The sequence below is a fragment of the Nannobrachium achirus genome, assembly GCF_963921795.1.
Source record: "Nannobrachium achirus genome assembly, chromosome: 1".
Lineage (NCBI taxonomy): Eukaryota > Metazoa > Chordata > Actinopteri > Myctophiformes > Myctophidae > Nannobrachium > Nannobrachium achirus.
Genome location: NC_137810.1, coordinates 284086 through 303039, shown reverse-complemented (window position 1 = coordinate 303039; position 18954 = coordinate 284086). Strand labels below are relative to the sequence as shown.

Below are 18954 nucleotides of genomic sequence, written 5' to 3'. Positions count from 1 at the left end.
AACATAGTACTTTATCTAGGATAATATCAGTTTCAAAAGCATAACATCAAAAACAAAAAAAAGAGAAAAGGGGGGGGGGGGACCATGGGGGCTTAGTCTATTTACAAGTCACGGGTAGCAGACTAGCAGCTGTCTGAAGGTGACTTTTCATTCCAATTTTGAAGGAGGCTAGGGATTTGCTCTCCTTTAGGGCTTGTGGAAGGGCGTTCCACATGTTGATGGTGTAGCAGGAGAACGAGTTAGAGCCTTGTTTAGTGTTAAATCTACGTTGATGATGATTAGTGGAACTGCCTCTGGTGTTGTGATTGTGAACATCCTTGACCTTTAAGAAGTAGTTTGTCAGGTACATGGGAATCTTGGAGGTGTAGTGTATATTGTAGACCAGGCCCATTGCAAGATGCTGTACTCTGTCAGCTACTTTGAGCCATCCCACGCTTTCGTGGTGATGATCGGTAAGGTGGGTCAGAGGAGGGAGACCAAGCACAATCCTAATTAGTTTGTTTTGGGCTGTTTGGAGCTTTAACTTTAAGGCAGCTGGGGCGTCGCGATACCAGACAAGGACTCCGTAATCAATGAGGGGCCCAATAAGAGCACCTCCTAGTGTCTTTTCGCCAGGGGAGTCTGCACCCAATCACGTGGTTTAATCAATATTCACATAAAGTTTTAACCGAGGAGATTACATTAACACGTTTAAACATTTGTTTTTAATATAAACTAAATCACATTTCACAATAAAAGGCTCTGCATTTTCCAACATTTAATTTACAGAATACAATGATATATTTATATCTCTGTGTCGCCCTGACAACCGCTTAGCCAATCACAGCGCCGCTGTCTCCACGGGCTATGGGTTCTATAGAATCTTGTGAATCAGCAGAGCAGTTTGTTCAGAGTGACTTCCGTGTTTACAACTTCAGACCGTTAGCCGTTAACACAACTTATTTAGCCGTTAAAACAACGATTAACCGAACCTAGAAGCTCAAAACGATTCACCGAACCAAGAGCCTCACCTCACCGTGTCACCTAGAGCCTCACCTCACCGTGTCACCATGAAGCCTGTCAGGGTTAAGGTTCGGTTCATTCAGGCTGTTGTGTTGCTGAGTCTGCTTGTTCTGATGGGAGCCCAGGATACCACCAACCACACTACTGGTGAGTAGAACTACTTTAAATACTCTGTTACTACTGGTGAGTAGAACTACTTTAAATACTCTGTTAACAACCACACTACTGGTGAGTAGAACTACTTTAAATACTCTGTTTACCACACTACTGGTGAGTAGAACTACTTTAAATACTCTGTTAACAACCACACTACTGGTGAGTACAAGTACATTACAAGTAGAAATGGGACCGTACCTATGTCCCCCAGGTCCTATGTCCCCCAGGTTCTATGTTCCCCAGGTCCTATGTTCCCCAGGTCCTATGTTCCCCAGGTTCTATGTTCCCCAGGTTCTATGTTCCCCAGGTCCTATGTTCCCCAGGTCCTATGTTCCCCAGGTCCTATGTTCCCCAGGTCCTATGTTCCCCAGGTCTTATGTTCCCCAGGTTCTATGTTCCCCAGGTTCTATGTTCCCCACTTACCCCCACAAAAAAGGTTCTAAGTTCCCCGCTCATCCAAAAATGCAGGAAACATAAATTCTAATTATTAATAACTTTAAATACACTCAATCAATCAAACAAATCACTTAATCAATCTCCAGCTCCAGTAGTGAGTATTAATACTTAGTTACTTTCCTCTCCAGTATAAATACTTAGTTACTTTCCTCTCTCCAGGGCCAGTAGTGAGTATTAATACTTAGTTACTTTCCTCTCTCCAGTATTAATACTTAGTTACTTTCCTCTCTCCAGTATTAATACTTAGTTACTTTCCTCTCTCCAGTATTAATACTTAGTTACTTTCCTCTCTCCAGGGCCAGTAGTGAATACTAATACTTAGTTACTTTCCTCTCTCCAGTATTAATACTTATAGTTACTTTCCTCTCTCCAGCTCCAGCAGTGCCCATGAGCACCAGTAATGGAACCAGTGGTGAGTCTGGCAGTAAAGCCAACAACCTCCTGAAGAGTCTGAACGTCGATCCATCCATGATCCGTAGAGCCATGTACGTCCTGATAGGTGAGACCCTTTAGATGTACCTGTTATAGAGCCATGTACGTCCTGATAGGTGAGACCCTTTAGATGTACCTGTTATAGAGCCATGTAGTCCTGATAGGTGAGACCCTTTAGATGTACCTGTTATAGAGCCATGTACGTCCTGATAGGTGAGACCCTTTAGATGTACCTGTTATAGAGCCATGTAGTCCTGATAGGTGAGACCCTTTTGATGTACCTGTTATAGAGCCATGTAGTCCTGATAGGTGAGACCCTTTAGATGTACCTGTTATAGAGCCATGTACGTCCTGATAGGTGAGACCCTTTAGATGTACCTGTTATAGAGCCATGTACGTCCTGATAGGTGAGACCCTTTAGATGTACCTATTATAGAGCCGTGTACGTCCTGATAGGTGAGACCCTTTAGATGTACCTATTATAGAGCCATGTACGTCCTGATAGGTGAGACCCTTTAGATGTACCTATTATAGAGCCATGTAGTCCTGATAGGTGAGACCCTTTAGATGTACCTATTATAGAGCCATGTACGTCCTGATAGGTGAGACCCTTTAGATTTACCTATTATAGAGCCATGTACGTCCTGATAGGTAAGACCCTTTAGATGTACCATGATCCGTAGAGCCATGTACGTCCTGATAGGTGAGACCCTTTAGATGTACATTTAACAATATTATACTGTAATAATAATATAAATATAACTATGTTACCATGTCCTGAGAGGTGAGACCCATTAGATGTACCTATTAAACATTTTATGTAGTATAAATGTAATTAAGTCCTGACGGGTATAAGACCAGTTAGCTGTACATGTAATGTAAATGTAATTAACTCTATAAGTGATGGGTGAGACCATTTAGCTGTACATGTAATGTAAATGTAATTAACTCTATGGTTACCATGTTTGGCCTGATAGGAATCACCGGGGTTGGAGTTCTTTACTTCCTGGTCCGAGCTGTTAGGTGAGAACTTTGATTGGTTGAAGTATTTATTAGATAGAACACAGTACTATGATAGATATTTAACTCATATAACATTGAATGACAGACAGACAGAACACAGTACTATGATAGATATTTAACTCATATAACATTGAATGACAGACAGACAGAACACAGTACTATGATAGATATTTAACTCATATAACATTGAATGACAGACAGATAGAACACAGTACTATGATAGATATTTAACTCATTTAACATTGAATGACAGACAGACAGAACACAGTACTATGATAGATATTTAACTCATATAACATTGAATGACATAGTTTTACTGAGGTTAAGGTTAGGCTTAGACCTAGTTTTACTGAGGTTAAGGTTAGGCTTAGACATAGTTTTACTGAGGTTAAGGTTAGGTTTAGTGAATAATGCTGTGGTTGATGTGTTGTTCAGAAACACAATCATCATACATGTATGACATGCATGATGTGTTGTTCCATACATGATGTGTTGTTCCATACAGAAAGCTCTCTTCTACAGTACAGTGTTTCCCCTCAGCACAGCAACCACAAGTTCATTTGTTTTACCAACCTGTGTGTGTGTGTGTGTGTGTGTGTGTGTGTGTGTGTGTGTGTGTGTGTGTGTGTGTGTGTGTGTGTGTGTGTGTGTGTGTGTGTGTGTGTGTGTGTGTGTGTGTGTGTGTGTGTGTGTGTGTGTGTGTGTGTGTGTGTGTGCGTGCGTGCGTGCGCGCGCGCAGGATGAAGAAGCCTCACTACAAGAAGAAGTACGGTCTTCTGGCAAACATGGAGCTGGACGGAATGGAGTCTGACGAGGATGAGACTCTGTACGAAGCCAGGAGTCTGAGGAGGTACACAATAAATACTACACACTACATAAACAATACATTATATGTACTGTACACTACACTACACAACACTACACACTGGATGGAATAAGGTCATTAGGTCAAATCTTCCAGAAGCTTGGCAAATGAAAATGTATTTTGCATCAACATTCAGTATTTGGTTTGCAGAGGAACACAACGTAAAACTAGAATAAATACAGAATCCTGGCTCATTCTACACAGAAACTTAAATATAAATACTTAAATAAACTGTAGTTGAATTTCAAGCAGGCTTTTCACCTGGAACTCACCTGTGGTGAGTCCAAGTTAACTTTAATCTTTAGTAAGCACCAATCCACCCAGTTTAAATGGAGTAAATCCACCCAGTTTAAATGGAGTAAATCCACCCAGTTTAAATGGAGTAAATCCACCCAGTTTAAATGGAGTAAATCCACCCAGTTTAAATGGAGGGTTAGGGTTAGGGTTAGGGTTAAAGGTTAAAGGCCTCATTCTGCTGGTTTGTGTCACACTGAGAATGGACCAATGAGAATGGACCAAATATAAAAGGAGAGAATTGTCAGGAGGTCAGAGGTCAGATTGTAGCCAAAGTCCATCTCCAGAGATATTGATGTTCCTTCACTGAGCACACATAGTAATGACAGTATGCATACTGTATGTACAGTATACATACTGTATGTACAGTATGCATACTGTATGTACAGTATGCATCTATAATATACATAGACAGTTCAATATTACTATATATTAACCCATATGAGCACACATAGTAATGACAGTATACATAGTATACATAGACAGTTAAATATTACTATATATTAACCCATAGACACACATAAGTCTGTTCTCCACTACACGACCAGACCTACCAGAACCTTTCCTTATGTAGCTTTGGAACAATAGTCTGTTCTCCACTACACTAAACTAGACCTGGAGCCAGAACCTTTCCATAGAACCAGACCTAGAACCAGAACCATTCCATAGAACCAGACCTAACAGGGCCCAACCAGACCTAGAACCAGAACCTTTCCATAGAACCAGACCTAGAACCAGAACCATTCCATATGTAGATTTGGAACAATAGTCTCTTCTCCACTACACTAAACCAGACCTAGAGCCAGAACCTTTCCATAGAACCAGGGCCCAACCAGACCTAGAACCAGAACCTTTCCATAGAACCAGACCTAGAACCAGAACCATTCCATAGAACCAGACCTAACAGGGCCCAACCAGACCTAGAACCAGAACCTTTCCATAGAACCAGACCTAGAACCAGAACCATTCCATAGAACCAGACCTAACAGGGCCCAACCAGACCTAGAATCAGAACCTTTCCATAGAACCAGACCTAGAACCAGAACCTTTCCATATGTAGATTTGGAACAATAGTCTCTTCTCCACTACACTAAACCAGACCTAGAGCCAGAACCTTTCCATAGAACCAGGGCCCAACCAGACCTAGAACCAGAACCTTTCCATAGAACCAGACCTAGAACCAGAACCATTCCATAGAACCAGACCTAACAGGGCCCAACCAGACCTAGAACCAGAACCTTTCCATAGAACCAGACCTAGAACCAGAACCTTTCCATATGTAGATTTGGAACAATAGTCTCTTCTCCACTACACTAAACCAGACCTAGAGCCAGAACCTTTCCATAGAACCAGGGCCCAACCAGACCTAGAGCCAGAACCTTTCCATAGAACCAGGGCCCAACCAGACCTAGAGCCAGAACCTTTCCATAGAACCAGACCTAGAGCCAGAACCATTCCATATGAGGAACAATAGTCTTCAATCAATCAATCAATCAATCAATCATGTGATCTTGTCTCCTAGATGAGTGGTGTTGCCATGGAGACGACCCTAAACACCAAGACCAACGATGTGTGTGTGTGTGTGTGTGTGTGTGTGTGTGTGTGTGTGTGTGTGTGTGTGTGTGTGTGTGTGTGCGTGTGCGTGCGTAGACACCAAAGCGACCCGCTGGATAAAGAAATATTTTTGTATAAATTATCTTGATGATTTATTATTGCTTGAGAAGCAGATTTCTGTCATTCTGAAACGTGTTTAAAATATGCAACCACAGCCTTTAATTAATATCTACTTTCATAAAAACATCACTTTATCTGCTTTCATAGAAACATCACTTTATCTACTTTCATAAAAACATCACTTTTAATACTTTCTTTTTTCTGTTCAACTCATGAATCATCTGTGCTTTAACCAGAAGGTTCCTGTGGTTTAGTTTGGATCACAACAGACCCTTCATATTTAAAATATGCAACCACAGCCTTTATCAACTTTCATAAAAACATCACTTTATCAACTTTGATAAAACATCACCTTTAATCCATCTGTGCTTTAAGCAGGAGGAGGTTTAGCTTCAACTTCCACTCATTCATATTTAACCACTGGAGATCAAACTAAACTATCGTTTACTTTGATTTAAAAAGAGCCTGATGTTTCTACAGTGAAAACATCCATTCAGACAGCAGCAGTGAAATGTGAAATAAGAATCTTAAATGTTAGCTTTCTGACTGGTCTGGGGGAGTCTTAACCCTAACCCACTCCAGTCAGTCATTAATAGTCGTTTCTTTTTCAACTTACAACAACCGTTTTGTTCAAATATATCCAATCTAACCAAATTGAATTTCAGAATTTCTCAGGCTCTCAAGAATATATTTAGGAACAGAGCTTGAGTGGTTAAATAAAAGGTGTTTGTGTTCATTTTTAATTTATTTGTTTGCTAATAAGTTAAATGTTCTCTTCTTTTTTCTTTAATTTTTTATTACAAACTCTGAGTCAAATCAACAGTAATGGCCATCGATCCCTGAAATGTCATTCAATAGTTGTTTATTCAATCCAATATGACTGCATTCACTTTGCTTCTAATATACTGCTCATTTATGTGAATGTATTTGAGTTTAGTATAATGTAGATCTGCTCAAAGAATTAAAGGAACATTTTGTTCCCTTCATTTCTGTGAGCAGTTTGTAGATCAGTTGGTTTCCACTTATTTCTTATAATATTCTGTTATTTCTGTCCACAATTCCATGCTGTATTGATGTTGGTGCCATAGGAGAGATAACAGGATGTAATATTTATAATATTATTCTGTATATAATATTATATCATATTATAATATATATCATATTATAATATTATATAATATTATAATATTCCATTCTGTATTGATGTTGGTGCCATAGGAGAAATAACAGGATGTAATATTTAAAATATTATTCTGTATATAATATTATATCATATTATAATATTCCATGCTGTATTGATGTTGGTGCCATAGCAGAGATAACATGCAGTTCTTTGACTGAGTTACACTGAAGACCAAAATGTTAATTTAATGACCACAGTCTAATAGGACTCTTTAACTTGGAGTGTGTTTGTAATAAATGTGTTTTACACCAAAAACCTTCCAGAAACTTAAAGTTTTATTTGTTTTATTTAATCTGGAATCTTTGACAGAACTGCTCTGTAGCTTTGTTTTTGGGCACATTTCAATCCAAATGTTTTTTTATGTGAATGAACAATTTTCAATAAAGAAAGTGACCAAACAATGTCAACTTCATTTAATTCTGTTCATTTTTAGTGACAAAGAATAAGTCACGTTTTAAAGAGTGGTATTTATTATATTGTATTATATTTTAAATTACTCCATTATCCATAAAATGATTGAAATGATCGTGTCAAATCAGAGCTAATGTAAAACCTGTTCACTATGCTATGACTAGAGGTGAGCAGCAGGTGGCAGCAAACCCCTTCTACTCAGTGATTGTGTTAGTCTACTGGGTAAAGATAGTCTGGGATCACTTCACTTTTCGGGTTTGTAACCGGTCTGGAGCGGAAACCACAAAACGTCATGGTGTAGTACTCCAAGGACTACAATTTGCCGGAAAGATCAAACCGGATTCAGTTTTAACCCCAAATATTCCCGTGCGCTCAAGGACATACTTTTGGGGCCTACCTAATAAACTCCTTGATGCGGAGTAGTTTTGCTTTTGAAAAATTCGTCTGTCATATGCATCTTTTAGTCCAACTTTTAGCGACTGGCAAGACTACACTAGGCTACTCGAGCATGTTAATAGGGATTCGGGAAACAAACGGAGGGAACCAAATCAAAGCGACGCCGCTTCTTCTAGTGGTTTCCGCGCTCTAGGCGGAAACCAAACGGCCTGTAGTGAACGAACACCAGGCTTTTTCTCAGAAAGCCTGGTGGGCGAGGTTAGGGTAAAGAGGTTAATGTGGAAGCTAAGCTATGCTAAGTGGCTAACAGCACAGCAACACGTTTCACATAGCGGTGCTTGAGGCTTGATGCTGCAGTGATGCTAAAGCTTTATGGCATAATAAATAATGAGTCCACGCTGCCATCCAGTAGCTTTATAATGTAAATGTCCATCTACTCATTAAACGTGCACTGGGGGAGAGTGTTGTTGTGATAATGTGCTCTCCGCTCTGTCTGTCTATCTGCCTCTTATGCTGCATTCACACTACAGATATATAGTTGAACGTTTTGCTTGCTTGGTCAATGTTATCTCAATGGAAACCAGCTTTAAAGCTTTCAAAGCTTTGTTCTTTGTATGTCCTGTATCTTTAAAGCTGGTTTCCATTGAGATTACATTGACCAAGCAAGCTAAACGTTCAACTATATATCTGTAGTGTGAATGAGGCATTTGAGTAGTAGAGTATAATATAGAGTAGGGACTGTCTGTCTGTCTGTCTGTCTGTCTGTCTGTCTGTCTGTCTGTCTGTCTGCCTCATAGTAGAGTATAATATAGAGTAGGGACTGCCTGTCTGTCTATCTGCCTCATAGTAGAGTATAATATAGAGTAGGGACTGTCTGCCTGTCTGTCTATCTGCCTCATAGTAGAGTATAATATAGAGTAGGGACTGTCTGCCTGTCTGTCTATCTGCCTCATAGTAGAGTATAATATAGAGTAGGGACTGTCTGTCTGTCTGCCTGTCTGTCTGCCTCATAGTAGAGTATAATATAGAGTAGGGACTGTCTGCCTGTCTGTCTATCTGCCTCATAGTAGAGTATAATATAGAGTAGGGACTGTCTGTCTGCCTGTCTGTCTGTCTGCCTCAGAATATAATACAGAGATGGGACGTTCGCGAACGATTCCAGTATTTTGAACGGTTCTTTGACATGAACGATGGGATCCGGTTCGCAGCAGGGAGCTTTCTAAATGAACAGTGGTGGGAAAAGTACTCAATTTCTTTACTTAAGTAAAACATACCAATACTGCAATCAATGTGGAAATGGGGGGGTCCCAATTAAAATATGATTATGTTGGTGGTCGCGGTCTGAAAAGGTTGCTTTAGAGTAGACCAGAGCAGTATAATCAGAGAGTGGTGTCACCGCGGGGTCAGAAACAGCGCTGGTCACGTGGTTCATTGTCACTTTACACCTCATAGACTTCAATGCATTTTGTAAACTTCCGGTTCGCCGTTTGTCACTATACGCCAATAGCCTGGGCTGGCTTCCAATTTCGGGCTTTTGATCCGGTGGGGAGCGGAAGGGCTCCTACGTTTTTCTGTAGTCCAAAACGGACTACACTTTGGCCGGAAACAACGACCGGAAACAGTTTTAACCCGTACTTGCGCATGCGCTAACTACTTGCGCATGCGCTAACTGGGTTGAAACTGTTTCCGGTAGTTGTTTCCGGCCAAAGTGTAGTCCGTTTTGGACTACAGAAAAACGTAGGAGCTCTTCCGCTCCCGACCGGATCAAACGGCCCGTTTAGTAAACGAAGACCAGGCTTTCCCCCAGCGGAAAGCCTGGTGATGCGAGGTTAATACGCCAATAGATGTGTGCGTAGAAGACCTGGCCCCATGAAGTGAACGGGAGTGACGCAACTCTCCATTCTAGGGCTCTGGGGCCAGTTGCACCATAACCATAACCACCAGTAAGACTCCCTAATCGGGAGATAAGCGACCGTAGGTGGCTTATCTCCACAAATAGGGCTAAAATTTGTTTTTCCCAAATCTTCCTGATCCATGTTGATGACATGAGTGTAGACATGCTGTGTAGTGATATTCGTGATTTTAGGGCAAAAACTGTAGGAGCAGTGTCCAAAAATGTGTTTTAAAAATCGGCCTGAAGGTGGCGCTAGAATAGGGCCATGTGAGAAATGAGGGGTGGGGTCTCCGCGTTGCCTTGGCGGACGTACCGGCCCCGGCTCTCCCGGACGCTCCTAGCCCGAGTTACGGCATTTTATGTGCGCTGCAGTGGCAGGGGGTCCTCCACTGGGGGCGCCACCACTTTTGCATCCGTTCTGGAGCACCAGGAGTCGGTGGTCCCCGGGAATTCCCCGTGAGCAGCCCCGTTGGGGTGGTCATTTGGTCATTTTTGCACATTTGGTCATTTTTTACATCTGGGGGTCCCCCGGGGACCTGGGGGTCACTGGGGCTCCGGGGGTCCTTGGAGGTTGTAGTTTGGCAGGCAAGGAGTGTGTGTGTAAAATCTGGCATGGATCGGGTCAACGGGTGCGGAGATATAAGCAGGGAAAAAGTGTGACGTGTGACGTGTGAGCACATTTGGTCATTTTTTACATCTGGGGGTCCCCCAGGGACCTGGGGGTCCCTGGGGCTCCGGGGGTCCTTGGAGGTTGTAGTTTGGCAGTCAAGGAGTGTGTGTGCAAAATTTGGCATGGATGGAGGCAACGGTTGTGGAGATATGAGCAGGGCAAAAGTGTGACGGACTCACTCACAGACAGACAGCCCGGGGAGGTTTTGGTAGTAAATGCGACCTACGGTCGCAATAACCATATGCAGTCCATAACGTTAGAGTTCTCATTAACGTTATGGTAGCCACTTAGCATAGCTTAGCTTCCATGTTAGCCTGTTTACCCAGCCTGGCTCTCTCTGGTCCATAACGTTAGACGTCATAACGTTAACGTTGTGCTACCGATGATGAGACATTGTGCAAGTTGTGCTCACTGCTCAGCCTGTTGCCTAATAAAAAGTCAAAGTAAAAAATACACCTTCACTTGTAGTAGACTAGGCCCCACCTCACGTCTAAAATATACTTTTTAGCCCATTTCGTAATAATATAAGCAGGGGTCTTCAACAGGGGGTCCGGGACCCCTAGGGTCTTCACTCAGAGTTACTACAGGGGGTCTCACTATCTTTGTGTGATGGGACCCTTTTCTCTTGTTTTTCATTAACCACTTAAACCCTAATATCCCTTTATTCTGAGGGTAGAGTGTAGAGGGGAAAGAGCAGACCAAGTACAGAGCCTGGGGTCAAACATACTAAGTAGCCTACTGAGAGTTTTACATGTCTGGTAAATACACTGATCTGTGCCTAACCCTAACCCTGGAGCAATATGAAAAGGTTTAATCTGCAACACATATTGTACAATATGTAGTGGGGGTCCCTGCTTCATCTCTCCCTCAGCTAAGGGGTCCCTGCTTCATCTCTCCCTCAGCTAAGGGGTCCCTGCTTCATCTCTCCCTCAGCTAAGGGGTCCCTGCTTCATCTCTCCCTCAGCTAAGGGGTCCCTGCTTCATCTCTCCCTCAGCTAAGGGGTCCTTGAACTTGAAAACGTTGAAGACCCCTGAGATATAGGGATAATATAAGTTTAAGTGTTGAGTGGTGAATTTATATAGGCTACCTGAAACGCAAATGTATACGATCCACAACTTTCCAACATCCCATCGTGCATTGCGCAGAAGTTGCACGGAGCTTCCAGCGCCGCAGCCGAGTGTGATCTACAAGCTCACAACGGTTGCATCTGCGACGCAACGTGAGCTTGTATGTCTGCTGTTAACCGGATCTGTTAAACGTCTGTTAACCGGAAGTGTGGTGCAAAAAACTCCCCAGTCAATTCCCGCGGAAAGAAGTGGATAGGTCTATATGTTCATAACATTGTATAGGTCTATATGTTCATAACATTGTATAGGTCTATATGTTCATAACATTGTATAGGTCTATATGTTCATAACATTGTATAGGTCTATATGTTCATAACATTGCACTGATCTGTTGTTCTTGGTTAAGAACCATCTTGGTTAAAAAATAAGCATTGTTTTGTTGCTTAAGCTTATATCTGCTTATGTATTTGTTATTGATTCCCTCGTATACCAAAATCCATTAATAAAAATGTTTCTCACTGTTGCCAGGTCAAAAAATGTATTAAAAAGCCTGTAATTAATGAGATTAATTTTCTAATCACATCCCAGCCCTAAATGATAATAATAACAAGCGAAAGGGCGAGGTCGCACCAACCAGTTCCCCATATATGGATATGAAGTCCTGTTAGATTATGGACTTAATATTTATGACATCAGGGATCTCCATATGGTGGTTCACATGACATCACAACATACAATCCCTTTTATGCCCATACAAGGAGATCCCTGTCTGAAAAAGCCACACCACTGTGGTGTCACGTCTGTTAATGCCCATATATGGAGTTCCGTGCTCTGAGTATCTGACATCACTGTGATGTCACAGTGATGTGTCAGGCGTTACCCGTATACGGACAAGCTGTTCCGGTTCTGACAGTAAAATGATAATAATAGTAGTTATAATAGTTTTATTAAAATATAATCTGTTTATAAAAGGTTTTTATTAATTTAATGATAATAATAATAGTCAGAGGGTTTGTGTAGTTTTATTAAAATATAATCTGTTTATAAAAGGTTTTTATTAATTTAATGATAATAATAATAGTCAGAGGGTTTGTGTAGTTTGGATGTTAAAATAGAACTTTCTTCTGTTTATAAAAGGTTTTTATTAACATGCATGACCTCTGACCTTTCAGGTTCATGAGGTGTTTTATTTGACAAACAACCAATCAGAAAGGAGCGTTTACAAAACATGAGAATATATGGACAACATGTAAAAAACAAACAAAAGGTTTTGTCATTTTGACACAGAACTGGAAGTGTAATGAAATCCATGGCAGTGAATGGAGCTGAGCTCAGCATTAGACCCTAACCCTAACCCTACATTAGACCAGCTCATGAACACTAGTTATAATAAATACATGACAGTGAACGGAGCGGGCATTAGACCCTAACCCTACATTAGACCAGCTCATGACTATGTATGAACCACTGAGACCTTTGTCTTATAATTGGTCCAGGAATATAAAAGAAGACATTTTTACAATCACTTGCCTTTCAATGTGCACACAGTCAGTACATCGTTTTATTGTGGATCTGAACAGCCGCAGGTATCCTTTCTGTCTCGGAATTTGGTTGTCCAGTCTTGCGACGGCACGTTCAGAAACATACTTTGTGCTCTTTAGTTCTATAAAATTACGCAATGCGCACATCGAAAATCAACACAGCAGAAAAGAAATGTGTGACGTGACTTGTCTTATTTTCCAGAAGGTCTCAGTCATTCAGAAATAGTGTTTGTTCATGAGCTGTCCATGATCTGTTCATGAGCTGCTCCACTGGTTACCCTAACCCTCAGGAGCTGCTCCACTGGCTTCCAGACTCCAATGCATTTCACTGAACCTCCGGCTGCAGTTTGGCTCCCAAGGTGCAACAATCTGCCAGTTGTAATCACCAGTAAGACTCCCTAATCGGGAGATCTCCACAAATAGGGCAAAAATGTGTTTTTCCAAAATCTTCCTGATCCATGTTGATGACATGAGTGTAGACATGCTGTGTAGTGATTTTCGTGATTTTAGGGCAAAATCTGTAGGAGCAGTGTCCAAAAATGTGTTTTTAAAAATCGGCCTGAAGGTGGCGCTATATGGGACAGATTCATGGTGATGGGATGAGTGTAGACATACTGTGTAGCGATTTGCGTGATTTTAGGGCAAAAACTGTAGGAGCAGTGTGTTGCAGCAAAATGTGTTGTAAAAATCGGCCTCATGGTGGCGCTAGAAGAGGGCCATGTGAGAAATGAGGGGTGGGGTGTCCGCGTTGCCTTGGCGGACGAATAGGTACCGGCCCCGGCTCTCCCGGACCCTCCTAGCCCTAGTTACGGCATTTTATGTGAGCTGCAGTGGAGGGGGTCCTCCACTGGGGGCGCCACCACTTTTGCATCCGTTCTGGAGCACCAGGAGTCGGTGGTCCCCGGGAATTCCCCGTGAGCAGCCCCGTTGGGGTGGTCATTTGGTCATTTTAGCACATTTGGTCATTTTTTACATCTGGGGTAGCTCTGGGGGTCCTTGGAGGTTGTAGTTTGGCAGCCAAGGAGCGTGTGTGCAAAATTTGGCATGGATCGGGGCAACGGTTGCGGAGATATGAGCAGGGCAATAGTGTGACGTGTGAGGTGTGACAGACAGACGGACTGACTGACGGACTGACTCACAGTTTGTGCAGGTTTTGATAGTAAGTGCGACCTACGGTCGCAATAAGACACTTTCAGAGTCATAATGTGAAGGTATCTCTTATTAGAACACAGACATACTGTACCTGCATAAATATAAATTAACCTTGGTTTCATTCACTTCCAAACACACCTGATTTTAATTATGGAGAAACTCTTTGGCAGCTGCCTTCTTTATCAGATCTAGATGTGTTCCACCAGTGTTCTTCAACCACTGGTCCTGGGGACCTTTGCTGTGCCCCTTGAAACTGCTTGGAAGCCAGTATTGTATTTATCATTTTAAAAATGATTTTAACTAGTGAAAACAGCCGATCTACAAGCACACAGCGCCTCGCAGGGCGTTGTGTGCTTGTAGATCTGCTGTTTTCCCTACTGTTGTGCGACAGCCTTGCATGATGAAGCAGGGCTTTACTTTGTGAAGAAACGTACACATTTTAAACTTGGAGATACAAGGTTTCTTCCCGACAGTGAGGATATTTACACCCCCGTATTATGTTGGTGTGACCATGGATTCTTGGGACATGAAAAGTGTGCCATGCAGAAAAAAGGTTGAAACACTGTTAGATAATGGAGGTTCTTTATCCAGATCTAAATGACGTCCAGGTTTAAAACATTATAAATGAGCAGAACATAAACATGCTTCACACAGACTCTCTCTCTCTCTCTCTCTCTCTCTCTCTCTCTCTCTCCCTCGAGCTGCGTGAGATGCCTTCCCATATCCCAGGGTGACGGGACCTTCTGATTGGTTCAGAAACATACGGACGGTAAACCCCAAATAAAATGACAGAACAAAAAATGCAAAACAAAAACATTACACCAGGCAAAGTACAGGACAACAAGGACCAGAATGCATTGTGAATACATGTGGACTACAAGAACCAGAATGCATTGTGAATACATGTGGACTACAACAAGAACCAGAATGCATTGTGAATACATGTGGACTACAACAAGGACCAGAATGCATTGTGAATACATGTGGACTACAACAAGGACCAGAATGCATTGTGAATACATGTGGACTACAACAAGGACCAGAATGCATTGTGAATACATGTGGACTACAACAAGAACCAGAATGCATTGTGAATACATGTGGACTACAACAAGGACCAGAATGCATTGTGAATACATGTGGACTACAACAAGAACCAGAATGCATTGTGAATACATGTGGACTACAACAAGGACCAGAATGCATTGTGAATACATGTGGACTACAACAAGGACCAGAAGGCATTGTGAATCATTTTCACCTTCATATAAAAGCCTTTGAAGAAGAGACTTAAGCTCCATTCTCAACGGGCTTAAGATAAGATAAAGAGAAAGATAAAGATAAAAATATCCTTTTAAAAAACTTTCTCAACTGAAGTGGATGGTAGTCCACACACGCACGCACGCACACACACACACGCACACACAAGCCCTGTCAATTCTGTCTTTTGATTGTCTGTCTGTGTAAAACAATAATTGTAAAAAATAGCGCAGAAAATGATCCAAAAGATATGGTTTACACTACAGCTGTCATTGTCCTTATGCTTGTGGTGTGGACTATAATTGCCTGTTATACAATATAATATATAATATATATTATATTATACAACAGGTAGTCGGGCTCTCAATGAAAAACAGGCTCTCCAACAGTGCAGATAACGAGCACTACTGTCTCATCAAGCAAAGAATTCAGCTGTGCTGCTCTCCTTCTCCCCACACTATGCTAGGCGGCTAGGCTAGCAGTTTTCATGTGAAGTTCAGGGACATAGTAGCTAAATGTGGCATTAAATTCCTATCGAATATCTTAATTACAATGAAATTAAGTTGACATGTGTGTATTTTTTTATACACACATTTTTAATACACAGGCAGACCCACTGTAGGGTCTGCCTGTGGTGTGGTGCCAGATAACCGTGATAATGCACACCCTCTGGTGTAATATTGCTTAAACGTCCACTCCAGTTGGGAAGGATTTTTAAAAAGATATCTTTATCTTAATCTTTATCTTCATCAGTGGGAATGACCTTTATTACTCTGCACCAGCAGAGCGTGCAAGCACTGTGACTGGCTGGGTGTTTATGTCTTATTCTTTGTTTAAAGAGGTGGTGCCATGATTCCCCCCCCCCCCCCCCCCCCATAAAACATGATTATCAGGTATTATGATTATACTAGGAGGAAGATTTTTTCCAAAAAAGTATACAGAAAGAGTTAGAATTGGGTTTTAATGTGGCCACACCCCCAGTTCATTAAGTATGCATCGATGGCATGGTGGGTGGTGACCCAGCTGATATAGCCACACCCCACAGTGTTGGGTGAATGGTAAATAGGGGAGGAGTTGATAGTGTGACATACTTAGTATCTGTGTTTTTTAACTGGCACTTTTCACCACAAGGTGGCAGCCTCCAAGAGAAAACAAACAAATACTAAGAGAATACATCATTTCTCATAAAAACCACACCAGGGGGTCTAATGAAGTACTTTCAACCTCCTAGACACATGAAAAACAGAAAAAGTACAAAACTATGGCACCGCCTCTTTAAGACCGTAGCCCAATCAGGGACCAGCATTTCTGGCAACGTCATCTTTAACCACCAATGAGAGACCTGCATGTCACTGGTGAGCGCGCTCTGCTGGTGCACTACCAGGCCATAGTTCAGACTGTGTTCACCTTCTGCTCTGTTGGACGGACGGACCGACGGTCTGGCTCCTTGTGTGTCCGTTACATTTTGATTGGCTCATTGTTTCATCATCTCCTTCACTGATTGGTTCATTATTCCGTCATTTCAATCACTTGATTGGTTCACAAGTTTATTATTTTTGGCAAAAAAGTCTTTCATAGAAAAAAGCGAGTAAAAAAAAAGAAACATTTCATATTCATGATGGGGGCGGGGCTTCCCCAGGAAGACTCTCTCCTTTTAAGGATTGATGACATCATGGACTCATTAACATAATGTTATTGTCTAGCAGCCCATTGGTCCAACCCTACGAGTCCTCCTCTCATTGGTCCAACCCTACGAGTCCTCCTCTCATTGGTCCAACCCTACGAGTGCTCCTCTCATTGGTCCAACCCTACGAGTGCTCCTCTCATTGGTCCAACCCTACGAGTCCTCCTCTCATTGGTCCAACCCTACGACATAGAAAGGTAGACGCCTCCTTCGGCTAGGGGGCGTATGCATTGAGCAACTAAGGGAATCTTCATCGCTTCCGTGTTCATTGCTTCCGTGTGCGTCACACATACGGAAATCGGTGAGCCAATCAGAGGCAGGTAGGGGCTGGTCTTTACGTATGCAGCCTGTAAGAATAGCTGAGCAGCGCAACATGGGAACTGGCTCTGTTTAATTGAATTGTGGTCCTTGGATAAGTCCCGGAAAGGTTGCGCTGTGATTGGCCAGTATTCACTTTGACTGACAGCGTTTCCTTGGTTTTTCCAGGAAGTCCGGACTAGAACTTTTGCACATCGCTCCAATTAACTGCAGAGGCGAACGAGGCATCGAGCTCTTTATATCTGTGGGTGTCCACTAGTGCAGTACCACAGGTGTCCACTAGTGCAGTACCACATGTTTCCACTGAGTGATGAGGGGGCGGAGCTAGGAGGAGGAGAAAAGGAGGAGGAGCAACAGCAGCAGAGCAGCCAATAGGAGAGAGAGGCGGGGCATGAGCAGGAAAGCACTTCCTGTGTTGTCGTCTGTCAGGAAGGGTTCTGGAGACTCATAGATGCTGTCATCTGATTGGTTAAGAGAAATAGATACAGTTAAATAATCATAGATACTGTCATCTGATTGGTTAAGAGAAATAGATACAGTTAAATAATCATAGATGCTGTCATGTGATTGGTTAAGAGAAATAGATACAGTTAAATAATCATAGGTACTGTCATCTGATTGGTTAAGAGAGATAGATACAGTTAAATAATCATGTGTACTGTCATGTGATTGGTTAAGAGAGATAGATACTGTTAAATATACTGTCAAAAATCACACCTAGTGTGAAGTGAGCTGTGCTTTTTCTGAGTTAATTTCATTCAGCCTGGCCAATGAGGTCATTGAGGCCAGGTGTAGGTTTGATTGATTGATTGAAGACTTTATTGTCAGTTTGCATAGATAAAGGTACAGTTCACTGGTACAAGGTCAACTAAAAGGTACAGTTTCATGACGGTACAGTTCACTGGTACAAGGTCTACTAAAAGGAGATCCTAGAAAAGACTACACTTATTTCCACAGGAAACCATTTAAGTATCTCATATAACATTGAATGACAGACGAATAGAACACAGTACTATGCAGTAGATATGTAAATAAAATAAAATGAAAGAACCAAAAAAAGAAAAAAGAAAACAGTAAGTCTAAACAAACAGTAAGTATATACAAAGAAGGGGCAGGGGAGGGTAGGGTTGAGCTAGGATTGTTTTTTTTTTACCAGTTGCGAACGGCTGCTGCCTGTAAGTGGTTTTTCAGGGCAATTTTAAAGGATGCTAGGGATCCACACTCCTTTATGGCCTTCGGTAAGGCATTCCACATTTTGGTGGTATAGCAGAAAAAAAGAGTTTGACCCTTTGTTGGTTTTGACTCTGGGTTGGAAGTGATCTGTGGCGCTGCCTCTGGTGTTGTAATTATGGACATCCTTAACGTTTATAAAGTATTTAGTCAGGTACTTGGGTATCATAGTGGTGTAGTGTATCTTGTACACCAGTATTTAGTCAGGTACATGGGTATCATAGTGGTGTAGTGTATCTTGTACA

The 18954-nt window shown here is 41.9% G+C and overlaps 2 protein-coding genes across 2 annotated transcripts in view; one reads left to right on the top strand and one right to left on the bottom strand.

Annotated features, from left to right (window-relative positions):
* The first annotated feature begins 902 nt into the window (after positions 1 to 902).
* On the top strand, positions 903 to 7471 carry fam174c (family with sequence similarity 174 member C). Its single transcript, XM_080726510.1, has 5 exons — positions 903 to 1149; positions 1988 to 2113; positions 3024 to 3069; positions 3809 to 3919; positions 5751 to 7471. The coding sequence occupies exons 1-5, from the start codon at positions 1050 to 1052 to the stop codon at positions 5752 to 5754; spliced, it is 387 nt and encodes a 128-aa protein (XP_080582636.1). The 5' UTR covers positions 903 to 1049; the 3' UTR covers positions 5755 to 7471.
* A 10332-nt stretch (positions 7472 to 17803) lies between these two features.
* Positions 17804 to 18954, bottom strand: part of LOC308304300 (ephrin-A2-like) — a gene marked incomplete at both ends in the record, with an annotated part of 27173 nt that continues 26022 nt past the window's right edge. The window contains one exon of the mRNA XM_080748877.1: positions 17804 to 17940. Within this exon, the coding sequence (XP_080605003.1) occupies positions 17804 to 17940 (137 nt within the window). The remainder of the gene's footprint in view (positions 17941 to 18954) is intronic.

Bases quoted from the DNA above. Each gene is read 5' to 3' on its own strand.
- fam174c (XM_080726510.1), top strand. From the start codon at position 1,050: ATGAAGCCTGTCAGGGTTAAGGTTCGGTTCATTCAGGCTGTTGTGTTG. The intron at 1,150-1,987 runs GTGAGTAGAACT...TCCTCTCTCCAG, and splicing joins TACCACCAACCACACTACTG to CTCCAGCAGTGCCCATGAGC. The intron at 2,114-3,023 runs GTGAGACCCTTT...TTGGCCTGATAG, and splicing joins AGCCATGTACGTCCTGATAG to GAATCACCGGGGTTGGAGTT.